The sequence below is a fragment of the Lichenostomus cassidix genome, chromosome 7, assembly GCF_008360975.1.
Source record: "Lichenostomus cassidix isolate B80296 chromosome 7, HeHo_3.0, whole genome shotgun sequence".
Classification (NCBI taxonomy): Eukaryota; Metazoa; Chordata; class Aves; order Passeriformes; family Meliphagidae; genus Lichenostomus; species Lichenostomus cassidix.
In genome coordinates, this window is record NC_139488.1 from 20,969,732 (window position 1) to 20,991,354 (window position 21,623).

Consider the following 21,623-nt stretch of genomic DNA (forward strand, 5'->3'; position numbering starts at 1 on the left):
GTCAGAGTTCAGTCAGACTGACTGAGCAGCCAAAGGAAATTTGTTCTATCTGGTGCTCACACAATGCTTGCTCTTTGCAATAAAGCAAACATTTCAGCTTCCAGAGACAAATTAAGCAGTGCTTACAAACATAATCCTTCCAAATAAAATTGAAATCCAACTTAGACAACACCAGCAGATAACAAATCCATACTTTTAAAGGAATGATAAGCTTTAGGCATTGACCGAAGTAGAAGTGGAGCAAAAAGCAACACTCCTGTGGTATCCTTCTTTGTCACACCTTTAGCTGAACAGAACTATAGCCTCAGTGAAATTTGTCCATGCATGAAAGTTTTTCACACCACAAAACACCAAGTGTAGATAGGTGTCAAGGACACTAACAGATCGAACTTTTTTTTATTTCTAGTTGCCTACATTTTCTAATAAGAGTAGACTCTATTGTAGGGAATGTAAGCCAATGATAATAGAGTTTCTTTGGGAGAAAAACACTACATTACTGTAAGAAAAGAAGTTCACTGACCATGAGCAGGCTAGCAAGACTATCTTGTGGTGGATAAATGAATTTGATGACATGCTTAATAATGCAGATTTTATGGATATAAGATATGCCACTTAATGGTTGCTATAGGCGACAAGAATCAACCTACTGTGCAAAATTGCCAATGAATTTATTGGACCTGGCAGACACCAAAAATTTCACAGAAGTTTAGTTTGCCAAAACACCAAGCAATTGAAACTTAATCCTCAAAACTACAATGAAGCAGTTTTTTAAGTTTGTCCTGTATTTGCTATGTTGGTTGGAGTAGATACACTGTCTGATTATTGACATGGTATATCTCTTATTTTAGGTTCTATCCTTAGGGGCTGATGTTCTACCAGAATATAAACTGCAGACACCTCGCATCAACAAGTTTACTATATTGCACTATAGTCCTTTCAAAGCCGTCTGGGACTGGCTCATTTTGCTGCTGGTCATATACACCGCCATCTTCACCCCTTACTCTGCTGCCTTCCTTCTGAATGATAGTGAGGACCGGAAGAGGAGAGAGTGTGGATATTCCTGCAGCCCACTGAATGTTGTAGATTTAATTGTGGATATTATGTTTATCATTGACATTCTAATAAACTTCAGAACAACATATGTAAACCAGAATGAAGAAGTGGTAAGTGACCCAGCAAAAATAGCAATTCACTACTTCAAAGGCTGGTTCCTAATTGACATGGTTGCTGCAATACCTTTTGACCTGCTGATTTTTGGCTCTGGCTCTGAAGAGGTAAGCTTAAATGAAAAAGAAATCTTCAATCTTCATTTATTACTTCACAATGGTATTCTGTGTATCCTAAAGTATTTTTTGCTTATCATTTAATAGACTGCTTAGTATTTCCATCCCATCTTTTAAAGTTAGACTAAAATTAAATCTTCCTTTGTAGAATAATGTGCAATATTATCTTTCATTGACAAGAGAAAATATTGAATGATTTAGCTAATATTTTTCAGTTGTATCATATTTGATACTGTCTTTAGAAATAATGAAATAAATATATTGTGTATCAAGGGCTTGGTCAAATGGGTTTATATAAGAACTGCTGCTTTGATTTGCTGCTTACTTTGTAAAAACCGCTCATGATGCATCTAAGTGCTGTGTTGGCATTGCATCATTAAAACAAATTTTCTCTATTCAAAATGTTTAGATCAGATGTTTACTTAGCAGAAAACAGATTAGTTGTAGCATAAACTATACGAGTTATCAAAAAGATATGGCTGTTGTCTATTTTATCAAGAATATGGACTTTAAAAAGAAGGAAAAAAAGATTACTTGGGGTTGACCTTGCCAGATATGATCTATGTCCTCATCTTATCTATACAATAGGGTAAAAAACTGTTCAATGTATGCATCAAAATGGCACAAAGGTGTATAAAATATGTGCTATATTCTGGATTCCTTCCACATGATTTTATTTAAGGAGTGCTAAAATAATAAAATTTTTCAAAGGAAAAGTGAAGTGACAAGTGGAAAATTGAGTTTGACTTTTCTGTGATGCACAGAATGCAGAAGTTGTGTTTTTTTTAAAAGCAGCAAACCAAACAAAAGGTAAATGAGGAGTCTAGAGAAACATGAGATAAATCCATGCAGTAAAAATAAATTTTATTAAGGAAAGCAAGAAGAGAGACAGTAATATAAAGGACAGAGGGAACATATTAGTAGTTCTCTTACCAGAAGAAAACTTTTTTGTTCAACAGGTGACTAAAAATCTGAGATTTAAAAGAAAATTTGATCACATTTTGCATTCATTATCTTTGGCAGGTCTCAATCTTTCTGCTGATATTTTTTTCTGTGGTTTTGAAAGCACAGACATGTGAAAGGCAAACATTTCCATAGTGGCATTACTTCTAACTCTGAGTACAACATTCCCCTTCAAGAATGGTCTTTCTGATCAGGCATCTCTTTCTGATCATTGAGCACTTCTCGTTGCCAACAATTATTTTCAGTGATTAGAAGTGTGGAAAAAAGAATTACAACAGGGACCAATTTCAAAGCTCATTGAAGGAGTGCTCTTTGGATTTGCTCTGAACATCATTCTTCCACACCTCCCCTGTTACAGATGTGCTTAAGAGGAAAGTGCCAGTTGCTAAAGTCATGTAAAGGGATAACTTTAACATAAGATAATGTTACAGATTACAGTAACAAATGAGTGCATTCTTGCAGATGAGTAGACAAATACAAAAATGTGGAATTTGAAACAGAAATTATTGAACCATGTAATAACTTTTTCGGTATTGCAGATGTAAGTAAATTGATTCTTTATTCCCTCAAAATCTAGCAATTGAGCAGTTTCACTACCTGGAAAAACTGATTTGTTCATGCCATCATGACTTCTCTCTCTCTCATTCATGGTATTGAGTATGTCAATCACTTTTTCTAAGCTGCTACTTTACTGCATTTTTCTTCCTACATTGCTAACTATAATATTTCACCAATGATCCCTTTTTGATAGTTTAGCAAGAAGAAGAAAATGTAAAACTGTCAGAATGGAGCATTTTTCATTTAATAGAATTTTTCAGTCATATGGGTTATCTTTTTTATGAAATAGCTCTTTTTTGTTATCTAGAGATTCTTCAAATAAGACCCCCTATGAAAAATTGTATTGAATAGTCCTTTTATTAAACAACATAAGCTCTAAAGAGAGCTCCATGTGTGCTCATTCAGCTTTAAAACACCTTGATATCAAATGGAGTCTTGAAGGGGCAGGAGATAATAATCCAAGTACCACATACAGCACTATCTGAATGCTTCCATTTGAGCCGTGCTTTTTCAACCATAGGAAAGCAACAGAGTTAGACCATTAACTTTCCAATTTCTAGAAGAGGGAAATAATGTAATTCTAAATTATTCTTTTTCTGCTCAAGCAGACTCAATGCAAAATTATTATGTTTGGTAGTAAAAATCTCTCTCTTTTTTCTGTGTGTTGTAAAAGTTAGGTGATATACCTTATACTTGGGAAGATAAAAATAATGAGTAAATGGATTTTTTACTTTCAAATCTTTTGGTAGTTTATTTTTAATCATTCTGCTCAGCTGATGAGTCTGAGCTATACTTTGAACAAATAGTTGCAAGTAGCTCAGCTCCTTAAAACACACATAGGTGAAGTGCATGTACAAGTGAAATCCTCCTTAGGACTACCAGATATTTTAGATGCATGCATTTAAAAAAATAGATGTTTTAATACAGTGATTAACTTTTCACTTCAAAAACAAGTAAGTTGTAGGAAAAATTCAGATTGATATGCAGATAACTAGAGTTTCTTTCCTTTCATCTAGAACCTACAGCAACTATATATGTATATATATATCTATATATATATATAAATGGTAACAGCTGCAGAAAGCAAATTTTCATATTTATAGAGGTTTTTAATTGAGGACAGAGGGAACACTTACCTGAAATATGCAGAAAAGCATGAAGGCTTTTGTTTTTGTTGTATGTACAAATCATAATGATCAGAACTATTTTATAGAACATAATTAAAAATGCTATCAACAGGAAAAATGCTGCTTTAGAAAATAAAAATACGTCCATCATTATGTATATGTACTACATACTTACAAAGTGTAAGAGTGAATGTGTCTTCTAGTCGTAGCAGAAAATAAAGAAAATAGATGGGGTTTGGCTAAAATGAAGAAGTACAAATCAAAGTCTTCTTGTTCCCTTAGTTTTGACATCTTCATTCCATCACTCAGTGCATCTGTTAAAGCAAGCCGGAAAGAAGAATCCCATTTCTCTGCACTGGAGATCGAACCTCATCCCCTGCTTGCATCTCCACTGATAGAATCAGTATTTCCAAATTAAAACATATTTGAAAATCAAGCTCAGTTAAATCTGAGGAAAATAATAAAACAGTTTTCTGTCAGATTAGCAATTTACTTGGAAAACATATTCCAATGAATTTCAAGGACTTTACATTGAAAGCTCCATCTTTGACTGTAGAGCAGTCTCTCTTTGCATTAGCAACTCTGTGGACTGAATACAGTCCAGGATGGTGCAGTATTAGTCCAGAGACTCTGGAAATTGTTTAGGTGGCTGGCTAATACCAGAGAAGCATTTAGTATCAACTTTTTCCTCCCCTAATTGTTTTTCAAGAAGAAGCAAAGAGGAAGCCCAGCAATGCTTGAGTAAGCAGTTGCTTGTAGGACCATTTTGGCAGTCCTTTATCAAAGGCAGTTGAAGTGCCAGCACGACTCAATAAATCACTTTCGGTTAGTTTAGATTTTTTTTGTTTAATTGCTGTCTGTGCTAACATTTTCAGTATCATTATGCATACAGCATAAAGATTCACAATATGTGATGCAGGGCTCATAAGAGACTAAGGTTAAGGTAATGGGGTAGATTGAAAGTCCAAATTCTGGTACATATTTGAAATTTTTTCAAGAAGAGGAAAGAGTTAACTATGTTTGAGATTATCGTACTCATATTCATAAGGTTTATTTACAGCCTGCAAAAAAGATAGAAGGTTGATGGTGGTTTTAACATAAAATGTGTGAGGCAGGAAATTATTGAAAGATTGAGGACCTCACCATGCCAAGAAACAGGAAAGGACCCTGTAGCAAATGAGATATGGTTTAAACAAGTGCACATTATTGGACACTGGAAGACAGCTTGAGTTACTCATACAATCAGCATGTTATTTGACTTAAAAAGAGAGAGTTAAAAGATTACATTATCGTTTTACACATTAACTATAATAGATGATATGAAGAAAGGAAAAAAAACCAAAACTCAAAAACCTAGAGGAGACCTAAGGATTTGGCTATCAGTAAGTTGCAAATGGCTTTTGCCCAGGCAGAATTAGATTTGTCCAGATAATTAATTAGCTGATACCATTTCCCTATTCCAGTCTAATGCAATAAACTTCTGAATTATATCTTCTGCAGTTAGGTAGACTGATGCCCTCCTTTTTCAAATCATGATGTAATCAACTGCTGTCCACCAAAAGAGACCCCTTCTATGGTCATTTCAGCATCAGGGCTTGAGAAATTGAGGGTGCAAGCTATATTCACTGTTAAAAATGAAGACTAATCAGAGTTAAGAATACCCCCTTGCAGTATTACAAGGATTTGGACAAGGAATTGGCTGGATATACGCAGGCAGAGGGTTGTAGTCCATGGCTCTGTGTCCAGATGGAGGCTGGTGATGAGTGGTGTCCCTCAGGGCTCTATCTTGGGACTGGTGCTCTTTAACACCTCTATCAGTGACATAGACAGTGAGATTGAGGGCACCCTCAGCAAGTTCGCAGATGACACCAAGCTGAGTGGTGCCATTGACACAGCAGGCAGAAGGGATGACATCCAGAGGGACCTGGAAAAGCTTGAGAAGAGGGCCCATGAGAACCTTGTGAGGTTCAACAAGTCCAAGTACAAGGTCCTGCACCTGGGTCCAGACAACATGAGCACATAGTGGGAGAAGAACTCATTGAGAGCAGCCCTGCAGAGAAGGATGTGGGGGTTCTGACAGACAAAAAAGCTGGACATAAACCAACAGTGAGCATTCACAGCACAGAATGCCGACTACATTCTGGGCTGCATCAAAAGAGGAATGGCCAGCACATCAAGAGAGGTGATTCTGCTCTATAACTCTGCCCTTGTGAGAGCCCACCCAGAGTGCTGCAAAATAGACTTAACAGATACATTTAACAGATTATTCATTTAAGACCTTTATCTTTTTTAATAAACCTTACCAACTCAGAAAGACTTCTTCAATGTATTGTAGAGATTTTAGATTCTGAAAGTACTTAAATATGTGGTATGGTTCTAATGAATTCCAGTTTAGAAAAACAGCTAAATGCTGATTATCTAAGTGCTAAACAAAATACTGCCTGCACTGAATATATTATAGTGGGGGAAAAAAGGAAGAAAAGGAAGAAAGGGAAGAGGAAGAGGAAGGGGAAGGGGAAGGGGAAGAGGAAGAGGAAGAGGAAGAGGAAAAATTAAAAAAAAGAAAATATTCTGATGTGATTATCCAACTACTCTTGAACTTGTAGTCCAGCAGATAGGTATGATGAAAACAGAGGAGCAAGCAATCCAGAGAAGAGAGCAGTATCGATCTGATTGCTGTTTGCAGACTTTAATTGTCGGAGGAGACTGCCTCCTTGGGTGTTGTGCTAATCAAAATATTCCAGCATGCCAACAATATTACATGGCATGAGACATAGTTCTGCAACCAAGAACTTCTGTCCCTGGCCAAGTGACACAAGGGAGGTGCGCTGTTACTATGAGAAGGCTACATCGATGCTAAAAAGTGCACAGCATGTTAGGCATATCAAAACTTGTGAACCATGCTTTTCACCTCTACCACTGGCTATATTTTAGTGTTAAAGCCTCTCATCTGTGTTCTGTGTTTCTGTGTTAAAGAAAACTAAAACTCAGGTTGAGTTTCTTGAGGCTTTAAAGCATATCTAGTCTCATTCATGCTGATTTTACCCTTGAAGAGTTGAAGTTTTCTTGTGTTATACACCTTCCACATACTCCAGAGCTCAAACTGATGTATCTAAGTATAGGATTGACACTGAGGATGAATAATATTATCAAGTTTTATCTTAAGAATGGGGTGGAACAGGGTTGACATATTGTGGATTCACAATCTACCATCCGATCTATTTGAGGAGCACTGTGAGAATATATGGCCTCTTGCATGACGTAGAGATATGACTACATCTGTAATAAAATGGTTCCAGCACCCCACTAAGAGCAAATCTTAGCTTTTCCTAAGAGGTCATGAATATTTAAGTCTGATCTAGTTTACAAAAAAAATTACCTAATCATGATATTCACATGCTTCTGAATCTCAGCCTAGTCATAGCATTCTGAGGGATATGGTCTTTCAGACTATTGAGGTCACCAGCCTTCTTTATGTGGTAATGAGAAATACACCCTGAAATTATTATTTGGGATGTTAAATTGAACCAAGGAGTATTACCCTACATTAACCTCTTGCTCATTTATTCAGAAAATATGAACAATTTATTGAGTTTTCTACTGAGAAATGCAGCCAAGAAAGACTCCTGTTTTCTTCCAAGGGCTTTGGGGTTTTACTCAGAAACATGGTAATTGCAAGGATTTAATAAAACATAAAACTAGCCTGGTACTTGTTGTAAGAAAGCTTTCGTGTAGCTTTAATACTACTGTCAGAGTGGTTTGTAAAGCTTGGAAAACTTTTCCTTTTAAGTGTCATGTAATATACATGCATGTTTAAAAAAAGTAAGAGAAAACTTCTTAAAAATGTATTTAGTCTTGGCATTTACTGAATACTTAAATATACATTCAGACTTAATGCAAGGAGAAAGGTAGCTGAGGGTTTTTTAAAATCCAATTGTTCCTATTTACAATGTTGTCCATCTCTTTTACAAGGAATTAACAAGTATGACAATTATTTACTAACTGAAATTTGAAAACTTATATTAATAACCTTTAGCTTCCTTTAAAAAGATAAGAATCTCAAAGAGGTTGCAATGAATAATAGCGCAAGACTGCACTAAAAATCTTGGAATATGTTCCTGTTTAAAACTGCTCCAATTTATTTTTTTAATGGTATAGTACTTTTATTACAGGCTCTTGCCACTACACCTGCAAGATGCCAAAAGATTCATATGGAGTAACTTTTCCATTATTTTTTGTTCACTGTACTTCATCTTCTTTTACCTGGATTAGTGTTCTTACCATTACAAACAGGAAGAATCTCGTAGATATACTCTTTGGGACATTTCTGCCCTAGTACTTTTCTACAATATGTGTGCCAGAGCATTGCAAGTAGTTTCTAAGTTAGGATCAAATACAGTCACACAGCCTTGTTAAAAAATATCTATTATCTATGTGGACAGTCATGTAATTATTAGTAGTTCCAATAATTTACAGATTTTCTCATGTTAAAAAATCATTAATCTCTTGGATCATTCTAGTCCATTATGGTGGATTGAAGAGTCCAGATCAAGTAAAACATTCAAAATTAAACAGTATTTAGCAGTTATTGACAACTTCAGTATATGTTGATTTTAAATATACATTTCTTATTTTCTTCTCTGTTTTTATAATGGAATTGATAGTTTAAGGAAAATGAAATTAAGATTACATTGAAATGGTTTCATCTACTTATTTCATTGATTCCCCAAAATAATGGATTTTGCAGTGGTTTATTCATGCTTACTATTCATGAGAATACATTTGCTAACATAGATAATAAATTTCTCTCGTATTTTTACAGACAACTACATTAATAGGCCTTCTGAAGACAGCTAGACTGCTGCGTTTGGTGAGGGTAGCACGGAAATTGGACAGATACTCTGAATATGGTGCTGCCGTTCTGATGCTCCTCATGTGCATATTTGCACTAATTGCACACTGGCTTGCTTGCATTTGGTATGCCATTGGAAATGTAGAAAGACCTTACTTGGCTCACAAGATTGGCTGGCTGGATTCTTTAGGAGAACAACTAGGAAAGCATTACAATAAGAGTGATGCAAGCTCTGGACCATCCATCAAGGACAAATATGTTACAGCACTTTATTTTACCTTCAGCAGTCTGACAAGTGTAGGATTTGGAAATGTGTCTCCAAACACCAACTCAGAGAAAATCTTTTCCATCTGTGTCATGTTGATTGGCTGTAAGTAATTTTATCGTGGCTTTCAATCTTTTTCTTTTTTTTCTCTGGGTTTGAGCAAATGGCTTAACATTCTAAGCTAATAAGATTATAAGCATGCAGCCGGAAGGGCAAATTCCTAGGGAAAGGAATGTTGTATGCAAAAATATGTTGTGACTCATTCAGTGTCAGGAAGTAATCAAGTTGCTTGACTACTCAAAATCTGTTATCCAAACTGTCAGAAGATTTGTGTTGTATATCAGTGTCTGTAAGCAAATCCTGTATAAGGTAAGAAGCTGAGTTTTGAGCGGATTCAGGAAATTGTAGCCCATCACATTTGGATAATCTTTTTTTTTTTTAATTTAAAACTGAATATTTAAATGTATGCATATCTTTTTAACTCTGCTCTTTGTTCTTAACTTTTACTTAGCCACACTCATCTGCAAAACCCAACCACATGACTTAAGTAAGTTTTGTTTCTATTTAATCCAGCATTAATGTACGCTAGCATTTTTGGGAACGTATCTGCAATAATCCAAAGACTCTACTCGGGAACTGCACGCTATCACATGCAGATGCTGCGAGTGAAGGAGTTCATACGCTTCCATCAAATCCCGAACCCCCTGCGGCAGCGCCTGGAGGAATACTTCCAGCATGCGTGGACATACACCAATGGCATTGACATGAACATGGTATGTTCTTCTGTTTTTCAGGCAGAGATGCTGAGGAATAGATAAATGCATGAGAATTTAGAAAGAGACTGTAAGACTTTATTATTTATAAGCTGTAAAAATACAAGCCTAAGAAGGTGGATATGTAGCAATTATTGACAATTAAGCCATTACCTCTTTAGCATCCACACATTTCACTGCCTAGGTTATCACCAGATACATCAGAAATCTGAATTCTCACTGTGTATAGGAAAGCTTAAGAACTGCAGGTGACTTCTATAAGCTTCAACAGAGAAAAAAAATCATGGGTCTCTTATTTCAGACATAGCTGTTCCAGAATTTTGTTTGTTCTTTGCCCTGATTTTCTACTTCCAGTACCAAACAAGAGTACCTGTGTTGATATCTAGAGAGTTACTATTCTATAAAACCTGTGGAGATCGATTAGTTTTTAAAATCCTTCCATGTAATCAGAACTTGTGTATTGGGAACAGGTTGAAGAGAGGAGCAGGCAGGTTTAGCTGCTCTTTTCAAAGAGAAATATTTAAATCATATTATAATCTGAGAAGTAATTCAGTTGCATTCACAACCACATAATTCTGCACTGAAAATCAACACATCACTACTAACCATTTAGCCATCCACAGAAACTCATTTCTAGGAAGTGGCAAGGCACAGCATTCATATTTTCTGGGTTTGATAAAAAAGCCTCTGTAATCTCTCCTGTAAATATAAGGCTAGCTAAAAAGGAATAACAATCTGCTATTGAACAAAAGTATCTATATCTCTGGTTTATTTTATGGAGACAGAAACATTTTTTCTGAAAAGTCAATATCAGTTTGAAGATACTGAGGACATTGTGCATCTTAAGGACTTGTGAATCTGTGTCTCTATAGGAATGCTTTCCAGAGCTACTCAGAGCTGGAGATTAGAAACTTTACAGAGCTCTCCAGAAACCTGTCAAGAGCAAGAGAATCTATACACTTTTGTACCAATTTAACTAGAAATCAACTTCCAAAGTTTTGACATGCATTTAAACAGCTTTCATGTGGTATCTATACACACATTTGTGAATGACTGTCAGAGTACTATACTTTTATGCACTAAGCAGAAACAATGGTTTTGGTTAAAATCTTTTATAAAGGTGAATCACAGACAGTTTGACTTTATGGTTAACATTAAGTAAAGCAGATCTTAAAAATACAACAGAAAATGAATATATTGAGTTTCACCTCCTACTTCCGCGACTGTCCCCTCCAAAGGGATAATATGCCCAGGGCAGGACAAGGGTACTTGCATAAACCTCTGCTGGGGATTACTGACTGAAGGGGAAGGCAGCATTAGTAGCTTCATCCTGTGTGGCACTGAATGGCCCTAATTCCTTCTGATGGCAATGGAATTGTGGGATACTCAGCACTTTGCAGGATCAGGCCCTTAAGCTGCAGGTGTGTGCAACCCAAGCCTCAAGTAGTTCACTGAATTATTTCTGAAGATATTACAAAATCATGTATGCCTTAAATAATTCATAACCACTAATGGATGTACTGAAAACACCTGTTTCACATGAAATAATAACTATAACTGGATGTTGTCACGTGAAAAGTTGCATAATTCAGGAATTGGTGTACTTAAATTAGTCTTGGATTTGTCATTAATGTGAAATAACAATTAAATGGATTAAATAGCCATTATTCTGCAATATGATTGTGAGGCAGTATGGAGGATTTGTTTTAAATAAAGTGTGGAAAAACCCTCAAGTTTAGTATCCTGTTTTGTTGTATTTTATTCCTTATTCTGTTCACAATTCTATCCCTCGAATTTTATGTCAATCACTTAATTTCCTTTAAAAGTGAGTTTGAATGTATTACACATAGTACAAGGATAATATAAGAATTGTGTGATTTTTGTTGTACTTATGAAAGATTTATCTCTTTCCTGTCTGCTTCACACCTAAATATATGGAATAACACCACCCACTGGTAAGAGCAGGAGGTATTTATATCAAATTTAATTCCAGTATAAAGTGTGGAGAATATCCATGTTATCTGTTGGGTTTAGAGCTTGTTCAGTGCTTTCTAATTTTAATTGTAACTTTTTGCATGATGAAGGGGTAGATAGCAAAGGGAAGTAATCCAAGTAGAATCAGATGTGGGGCAAAATGGTTACTAAAAATTAGACATTAAAAAATGCTAATCTAACCACATTTATTAATCACTGTTTTACCCCACAACTCAAGTCATGCTTCTCTACCCAAAAAAGGTCATGTGCATATTGGTTTGCATTAGATAGTTGCTCTGTAGGAATGTCACTGACAAAGTTGCCATGCTGCTGATCATTCTGCATTTTCCTTTGTGTGAATGCTCTTGGTTCAAACCATATATGCATGCTAACACACGCACCAATGAAGTTTTCTTGGCTATTAGCCATGTGCATATGAGTTGGACTTGCATGTGTTTTTTACTTAATTTTGCATGAAATCTTTGCATTTACAGAACAAAGGACTAATAAGACAAATGTGTTTGACTCCCGCCCATGTTTACTTGGAGTTTTTTGCAAATTCTGAAGGCAGAATTTCATCCAATAGCTTTTTTTTTCATTTCATGACTGAAAGCTGAAAAAAGTTAAAAAATTTAGTCCTCTTTCTCCTTTGAAATATGAAATGCATAATAATTTACATATGTGTATATATATATATACACACATATATATATATACATGCAACATATACACACACATACTCATATATATGTATATATATATAAAACATTGGGCAATATATTTCAAAAGATGCTTTAAATTATCCTCAGTCATATATTTAAGAATCCAGGTAAAGTGGAAAATAAAAAAAGAGAAAGATTAAACAGAAATCATTTTAATCTCAGGAAAAATAGTGTACTAAGACTAAACTTGATTTTCTAAACAAAATTCTACACCTTAGATTGAAATCCAGAAGATAATAGTTTATGCTTAATTGAAATGATTAAACTTAGAATTAGCTTTAAAGACCTGCAGGTGAAACATGCTGAGACCTTGTTTATTTGTTCATTTGCTCCTTTCTGCTTCATTTCTACATCTTTTTATTATATCCCATTACATAATGTATTTTGGTTAAAAACAGTTCCACATAATTATGCATGGACTGGATAAACAGGATTTGGGATTCATTCTAATCTGGATAAAAATCTTGAGTCTATAGAATAAGCATAATTTAAATCATATCCCTGTGATAGACGCTGGCAAAATCAAATTACAAAAAAAAAATTTACAAAGCATATTGTTTCATGAAAGATGTCACCAGTCCCAAAGGTTTCAATTCTTGTAATTTTTTTCACTATCCTGTTCTGTTTTTCCTAAACTCTCTTTGCCTTCTTTTTCCTCTTTCACTCCTATGTTATCAGTCCAGCACTGATAATAGCATGCCTATGATGCTTACCCTAAAAAGATTAGTTATTTAGTGTTTAAGATTTTTTTTAATTATGCATGTATTTTTTACAATCCTGTCCCACCCCTTTTTTCCATGGATCTTCTGTGCATCTGAATAGCTTTATTGGTTTATTTTACATTTTAAAAAAGTTAAAATAACTAAGTGGGACACACTGAAAAGTGTTTAGCCCAATGTAAACATTAATTGAAATTTTGGATGTGGGACAGATGTCTTTTTGTTTGGGGTTTTACTCAATAGCATGAAAGGAGAGAGCAATTCAGAATTTTCATAAATAAATATATGATTTCTCCTGCAAGCATCCAAGCAAATGGTTAATTTTACAATTGTGATAACTTTCTTGGCCACTGTGATCATGCAAATACAGTAGAGCACACACTTGTCTTGAACCAGCAACGCTATTGTAGCAAATAAAGGGCATGTTCACCATTGCCTTGTAAAGACTTCTTTTGTAAGAAATTGGCCACTAATACCTGGTTGACATCACTACGTTTGTTATTCTTGCTTTTCTTTCCACTGTGATCACTTCTTACAACAAAACTAATTCTGTCAATACAACCAGTGCCACTAATATATTTGAAGTAGAGGATTAGAAAAGTAAATTAAAATTTCAAAAATAACAGGGAGAAATTCTTTGTATGATCAAAAGGTTAACACAAATTAGATGTGTTTGGAACAAAAACTAGCAGGAAATTGTTAAACAGAAGGAATGGGTAGTCATTTTGGAAATTGGTACTGCTGTTTGTCTATATGGCAGAATGGAAATCATTACATATAAACCAGTCAGGAAGTACCTTATGATTTACTGCAAATTTGTTCTTTCATTTTCTCTAACATGACCACTTTAAAAATATGATTGCCTACATCGAAATGAGTTATAGAAAAGAAGACCTCATAAGAAAGAATATTTTCAAGAATGTCCATCTATTGCTAAATGATCCTTTATCCGTTTCTCACTGCATTGTATTTGGGGTCTAAAATCTCAAAAACATGAGCAATTAATTTTTCAGTTATCATATTTTTTGAAATATACAGATCTGGTCAATCTTCAACTTCTATAGACTTAATACTTTTCTGTTGGTAAGGGAGTCAACAGTTGAAGAAACTGATATAATTTTCCGTCTTCCTTGTTCAGCAATGTATCATATCTCAGAGATCACCTTTCACATGTACTCAGAAACTTTAATAAGATCATAGAAGAATGGTCCACTGCAGGTTCACTAATTTTAGCACAAAGATGTCACACATCTGTGTGGCAACGACTTAAAACAAAAGATCCTATTCTTGATAAGGTTGTCAGGCTTCAATCTCATTGAAAGATGAATTATCTTATTATCACATACTGCTTCTCTTCTCTCTCAACTCTTGTAAGGAAAAATACTGAACATTAAAAAAACATTATGAAGAAGGGGATCCTTCAGAAATAATCTTTCTTCCATGTGGAGTCCAAGAGCTTCTGGAGAAAAATTATTGTCACCTGTGACCTTGTTCATTCTTTTCTAAATGGTGACAGCCCTTGGAAAAGTTTCAACCTCTTACTTATACAAATAGTTAATTTCTGTAATTAATTATCACAGAAATAGTGAATAGTAAATTCTAACTTCTTTCTAGAAATAAAATTGCTGAATTACAGAAATGCTTAGCCTAGATGAAGATGTTATTAAAATATGAGAGTCAGATGTTTGTGACAGAACTAAATCCCACACTACTCTCCATCAAAGGAAACAGCTACTGGAGGGCAAGGATCCTAATTCAAAAAATAAGAAGCGCAACTTGTGCAGCTAAAGAATCTCAGGTTAGCCTTAAAATTAGGAGACTGGCAGAAAGATGAAAATTAAATACATAGGTTATTTCAACAAATACCTGAGTTAAAATTAATGAATTTCACTCATTTTTACTGAGCAAACCAAGACAAAATGTTAATTTTTAATATAAAGTTCAAATTTTATTATTCAAATATTTTGAGAACTTTAATGAGCATTTAGTGATGCCAATGTCAACATAGCCTGAGATCTCTCTTATGCAGATGAGAACCAAATAGACATTAAGTATGTGTGGTCATGACACAAAGTGAATTTATTCCTGCCTCATTGTACCTTCAGCTGCTCAAATTTTTTGCTGTCTTAGTTTTTGCATGGATCAGTTTCTCAAAGCATTTCACAAGGAGAGATCAAGATGAGGCAGGAACAAATAGATAATATGGAGAAGGACCAGAATCCTCTTTCAGTTTATGACATCTTAAGTTGTCAGAAGAACTTGGGAGTCTCCTTTTATCTTTCCCTCTATATGCTGGACACCTGCCACTCATAAACAAGTCTGACTGATTCTAGGACAAGAAAGCCTTAGTCAAAATTAGGTTCAACACAGCACAACACACCAGAGCCTTCTTGTGCTCTTTTCAACTGCTGTTTGGTATTTAATGATCCCACTTATATTTCAACGGAAGATTATATGCAGAATTAAAGAAGTGTCTTTGATTGTCTGGCTGCAAGGACTGGAGCATCTCTCATACTAGGAAAGGCTGAGACAGCTGGGACTGTTCAGCCAGATGGGAGAAATGAAGGTTTGCAGAGGACCTCATTAATGTGAACAAATATCTGAAGGGAGGGCATAAAGAAGCTGGAACAAGGTTATTTTCGGGGGTGCCCAGTGACAGGACCAGAGGTAATGGGCATACACTGAAACTGGAGGTTTCATCCAAACACCAGGAAACACATTTTTATGGTGAAGATGACTGAGCACTGGTAGAAGTTGCCCAGAGAGGTTGTGGCATCTCTGTCCTCGGAGGTATTTGAAAGCCATCTGGACATCACCCTGGCTACCACCTCTAGGTAGATCTCCTTGAGCAGGAAGGATGGACAGGTGATCTTTCCAACAAGAAGTCCTTTCCAATCTCAATCATTCTATGGTTCTGTTGTTACGGAATGTGGTATTTCCATGTTTAATGAAAATTATTGTAGCTAATATCCTTACTTGCTTCAATTTAGATATTTTATAAATATTTTCTGTGGGACAGATGTCACTACCTGTTTCAGAACTGAGGAGAGATAATCTAAAAATGGTCATGAACTTTATAATTTCTCAAAAAAGCCCAAGGTTATCTTTGCCCCAAACAGTTGCTTGTTGCCTGAGATTATGGCACAAAGGTGTGTCCAAAGGTGTGTCCAAAGGTGTGTCCAAGTCTGTGGTCACAAATGTGCCTGATACATGTGTGTGTGATACCTTGTCATCTTGAGAAAAGAAGTTAATGAAGCTGGACTCCCTCTCCTCATACAAAAGATCACATTCTTCAAGGCAGTATTAATTATGTGCCTACCATCGTCATGAAACCTGAACCACTTCTTCCATGTAAAACGTTTTACCTCTCTCAGGATGATGTTTTCCTCCTCTGCAAGCATGCCACATAGATAAACCAACATTATCTGACATGGAGTAAATTTTATTCCAGACAGGAAGAGATAACGGAACTTGGACTTCCTAACTATCAATGAGAGACAACTGGAGCCTGTGGTCACAGCATCCTAACTGATTTACCTTTCCTTTACTTTTTCATTTTTAAGGGGGGAGGGCTAAAATTGATTTTATATCTTCTTACATATCTTTTGTAAAATATTTGTGTGTATCACTTGAATTATGCATGAGTTCTGATTCCAAGCATGATTCTAACCATGAGAATCCAAGATTTTTCTCACCAGGACCCCGTGGAATCACAATTGAGGAGATATGGTGTATAACAATAGAAATATATTAGGAAAGAATGAAACAATTGAAATTCAAATCTGTATTAAAATGATGCATTGTTTTGGATTTTTCATTGATAATGTTATTAAAGTGCAATTCTACCTTTATCATTTTCAATTTTTTTCTTTCAGACTGCAGTGTTGATTTTCTAACGTTTAGTGTAGGCAGCATGTGTACAAATTTGATGTTGATGTTGATTCTCATGTTATAATAACACACTTTTCAATACAGTTTCAGTAATGAAAATCTGAATATGAGAATTAATGTACAAAATAATGGAGGTTTGGGTTGGCAAAATGTTGTCTGTACTGCACAGCATAAAATTTAGTTTGGAAACATCAAATTCTGTATAGTGTCAGCTACTGGACTTAGATTAAATACCTCACTACATGCAATGTGTGTGATAGGGTAAGCTCTTTTGGATAATGTAGGTTTTGCCAATGTTTTAACAAATTTATCTTCAAATCGGCTTCTTTTTTGTATTTCTAAGCTCGAATTAATGGAGTAATCTCTAAACCTCCATTGGAAAGCAGTGTTATTTGGTCTTCCTTCTAGACACTTGAAAATTGTGATATTAAAGAGTAGATGTCTTTTCTCTCTGATGTATAAAACTGTTTTAGAGTGTAAGCTCCATGGAGCAGGGACCTCTTAATCACAGATGCCTGAAAAGAGGCTAGGATCTTTCAGATATTATTGGCATGTAAATAACTATTAACTAATATGCAATGATTTTAGACAGTTTCATCTTAATTAGAAATCAATGATAAAAATCATTGTTTCTATAAAAGAATATCCAAAGTATCTTCAGAAATATAAACCAACATACATGGCCTGCATAGGTATTGCTTAATGGTAAAATACAATCCCTTCATAAATCAGATAAACAGCTGATGTGAAAATTTAAAACAATTTAGTCTAAGTTGTGCTCATACTTCCTAACAATTCAAATACACTTTTTTGTAAGTACTTCTGAATTCAAAATATGTTTCCTATTTCACGTCCTATAAAAAATCACAGTTTTCTAAATTGTATTCAGACAGAAGCATAGCAAACAAATTAATTCAAAATGGGTCTTTTATACTCACATGGCTAGAGAACAATTTCAAAATAAACACAATTTTTCTCCACCTGTATCATTTGGTTAACATATTTGTTTCTGAGTTTTTAGTATCATTCAGTAAATAAGTTGCTACAACCTAGAACCTTTTAATTTCAATGTAATTACATTAAAATAAAAAGTGTAATTGGATACTAAGCTATTTCTAGTGGTGTGATAGATACTGAAAACAGAGTGACACCACAGAAGCTTTTCATTTATCATATTTTGTTTTGCTTAGTGTTGTTGAATGCTGGCTTTTTCTGAGGATGTATAAATTTCATGTGTTAATGCCCTAAGGCTCAAAAAATTGTTGTATATATGTGTGTTAAAACATTGCTTGTTATTTCACAGCATTGGTACCCATTAACAATCATAGAAACATTTCAACCCTGCTAAAGGTTCTAATATCTCATTTTTAAAACATAGCCTGGCTTGTGTGGACAGGAGCCTCATATCTGAAATGTGTTTATCTTCTTTAACAAGGGATATGAGTTGTGAATATATTTCTGCAATGGGAGTCAGTGCACAGATGTTTTTGTGCTCAAGTAGGAATTAATATAGCAACAAGTGAATGCATTTTGGATATATCTTCCCTCTATGCAGAAATGCTTACATGTTTATAGAAAAATAGTGCAGAGGATAAAAAGGGATGAAATAATAGACTGCTCTAATAACAGAAAGACACATCCTGTTCACATATTCATAAGACTTGTGGCATCAGTACATATTTTGCCTTTAGAAACATGCAACAGTTGTAGCTGGCCCTAGGGAAAGTATATGACCCAATCACACCATTGACAGCAGATAACAGGATATAACAAAGAAAGGTGGTGTGTGATAATGTGTCAGCAAGCAGAGTCACTCACAGTACTCCCTTGAAATCCTTGGCAGAAGTGTTTATAGATTCTAAAAGAATCAGATGTAGATTATCCTAGACAATTTAGAAAAGCTCAGACATAATGACCACGCTGTAAATAGCTCACTTCTTTCCTTCTAAACAAAATTAACATGTTGCCATGGTACCCAAGAGGAATCCCATGATTCTACTTCGGGCAAACTCCTATTGTTCTGAGTAAGAGATGAGCAAGGACCACAGCAAGTAGCCCTGTGGTTTGCTGAACTAATCATCTGCCTATGTAAATTTGCATAACATTTTTGTTTCAGTAGCTCATGTTGCTTTTTCCATAAAAATCAAAGTCCTACACTTGTAAGCAGAATATATTTAACATGAAAATCTTAATAAAATGCCCTCTCCCTGAAAAATATCTGATCTTCTTCAGATGGCTCTCATTTTACAAATGTCATGGTTATTTCAGCAAAAGCCTCTCTTAGAATAAATGTAGTACCTTGACAATTGATAAGAAGGAAATAGACATATCGGTCCAAAAAGGTGAAATTCAGTCAAGATTCTCCCTTTAGCTGTCTTATTTGTTATTTTACTGCAGTATATTCATTCATATACCCTGATACTATTTCTTGCAATGAATGAAATCTTAATGGTATATTTTCTAACCACTGTAAGTTTAGTATTTATATGAGTTCTTACATTGTAAAAGATTTGCAATATAGATTACACTACGCGTTTGCTGAATTTTAATACTCTGACAGCTCTCAGAGCCATGCCTATTTGTAGGTCACTTCTTTTTTTTTTGTTTAGGAAGAAAACATAAACCATTTTATAAAGAACCTTCATAGCATTCGCATGAAATCCTTATGCTTGTCTTTCCAGGTCCTGAAGGGGTTTCCAGAATGCTTACAAGCTGACATTTGTCTGCACCTCAACCAAAACTTGCTTCAGAATTGCAAAGCTTTCCGGGGGGCCAGTAAAGGCTGTCTTCGAGCTTTAGCTATGAAATTTAAGACAACACATGCACCTCCTGGAGACACTTTAGTGCACTGTGGAGATGTTCTCACTGCTCTTTATTTTGTGTCAAGAGGCTCCATAGAAATCCTTAAGAGTGACATTGTTGTAGCCATTCTTGGTAAGTAGATTATTACAAGGCATATTAAAAGAGTCAGATGTTTCAAAAGAAATATTTATTGTTGTTCCTGGGACAGGAAATTTGTAAGTGTTTTACTCACTATTACTTAAAATCAATCAAAGAAATAATTTAAGAAGAAAAGTCTACATTATTGTAACAATTCATGCGCACCAAAGAGCCCACATCTTTGGATGTCTAAGGATTTATCTTTAGTCACATTTATCCATAGGTAAAGGGTAAGCTGCAAGTTGAGGCAAACAGATATCCAATTATTCCAGTTCAGATTATGCCGCAATAACCAAAGTCAAGGCCACCCTGTTGAACAGTGATGAAGCTATTGAGACATATAGACCCCCCTATCTGCTAACTGGAGCAATCTACTCCGGGCATTCAAAATGTCTTCTGGAGATATTCAGAAATATCTGTTTCTGCCCACTGGACGTATAGAAAAAGAAGATAATAACAGATTCATCTGATCCAGATGTAATAATATCACTGTTTCCCCTATATTTCTTCTTAACACATTCTTGTTTGTATAGCATGACGAGTTACTTCTTTCCTAATGAAGTTACCTCAGAACAATGCTCAGTCCAGCTGGGAGCTCACCTGCAACTGGTGATAGTTCTTATGTGAAACCAGTAAGACTTCATTAGCTACAGCAATATTAGAAATAAAATAACTAGAACCTTACCTAAACATGACTACAGATTTGTTTCTCCAATTTTATATTAGATAATGAGAATGCAAAGAATAATGGAGTGGATGAGTAAGGATTTTGCTGGACAGAATCCTATACCTGCTGTAATATCATTCATATGTTGTCTTTCTGTTTAATGGCCACTGTAGGAACTTACAGTCAGAAAAGCAGCTGAAGCCAGATGTGGACTGGGGGCAGTATGTTGCTATTAGCCCACTTTTGAGTGATTATTCTGTGCATACTTTGCAGGATGGGTATGTGAGCAGAACAAAAATGTGCCTAAAGCAATCCTTACTGAGGTTCAGATAGTGTTATCAAGATAATTTATCATCTCATGCTGTTGCATCTCATCAGCTGGGCCAGCTTTAGGCACAAGCAAAGTAGGGAGCCCTTAAATTATTTTTCACATTTTTAGCTGCTGTTTTCACCTTCTTTTTAGAAAATGGATAAACCAGAACTATTCTTAGTAAGCTAATGTGAAAGGCACAAATGTTTAAGAGACAAAAAGCACCACTGTGTACACTGTGTTATTCTTTACCAGTTTGCTGTTTCTCCCTTGCTATGATCACTATTCTTTTTCACAAATGTTTTCTTGGTTCCTCCCCAAGCCCCACTTGCAGATAACCCTGAAACCCTTAGCTTAGAGGATATTTTCACTGGTTTATGGCTGAAACTGCTCTGCCTTGATGAAGATTAGGTTCAGTTTGGCAAAAATGAGCAATTAAACAGAGATGAAAATTTTAACAAACACCTATTGCAAATGTGTCAACACTGGAAGAACTGTAATGGTATCAAAACAGAGGCAGGCGTTTAAAGGGCTTATTCAAAACAACTCCCGCATCTTGGGAGTTTTGCATTCCCTCCA

At 35.2% G+C, this 21,623-nt stretch overlaps 1 protein-coding gene across 4 annotated transcripts in view; it reads left to right on the forward strand.

Annotated features, from left to right (window-relative positions):
• Positions 1-21,623, forward strand: part of KCNH7 (potassium voltage-gated channel subfamily H member 7) — a 209,745-nt gene that overhangs the window by 162,158 nt on the left and 25,964 nt on the right. For all 4 annotated transcript variants that reach the window (XM_085066618.1, XM_085066619.1, XM_085066622.1 and 1 more), the window contains 4 exons: positions 849-1,274; positions 8,754-9,153; positions 9,622-9,821; positions 19,809-20,061. In XM_085066618.1, the coding sequence (XP_084922744.1) occupies positions 849-1,274; positions 8,754-9,153; positions 9,622-9,821; positions 19,809-20,061 (1,279 nt within the window). The remainder of the gene's footprint in view (positions 1-848; positions 1,275-8,753; positions 9,154-9,621; positions 9,822-19,808; positions 20,062-21,623) is intronic.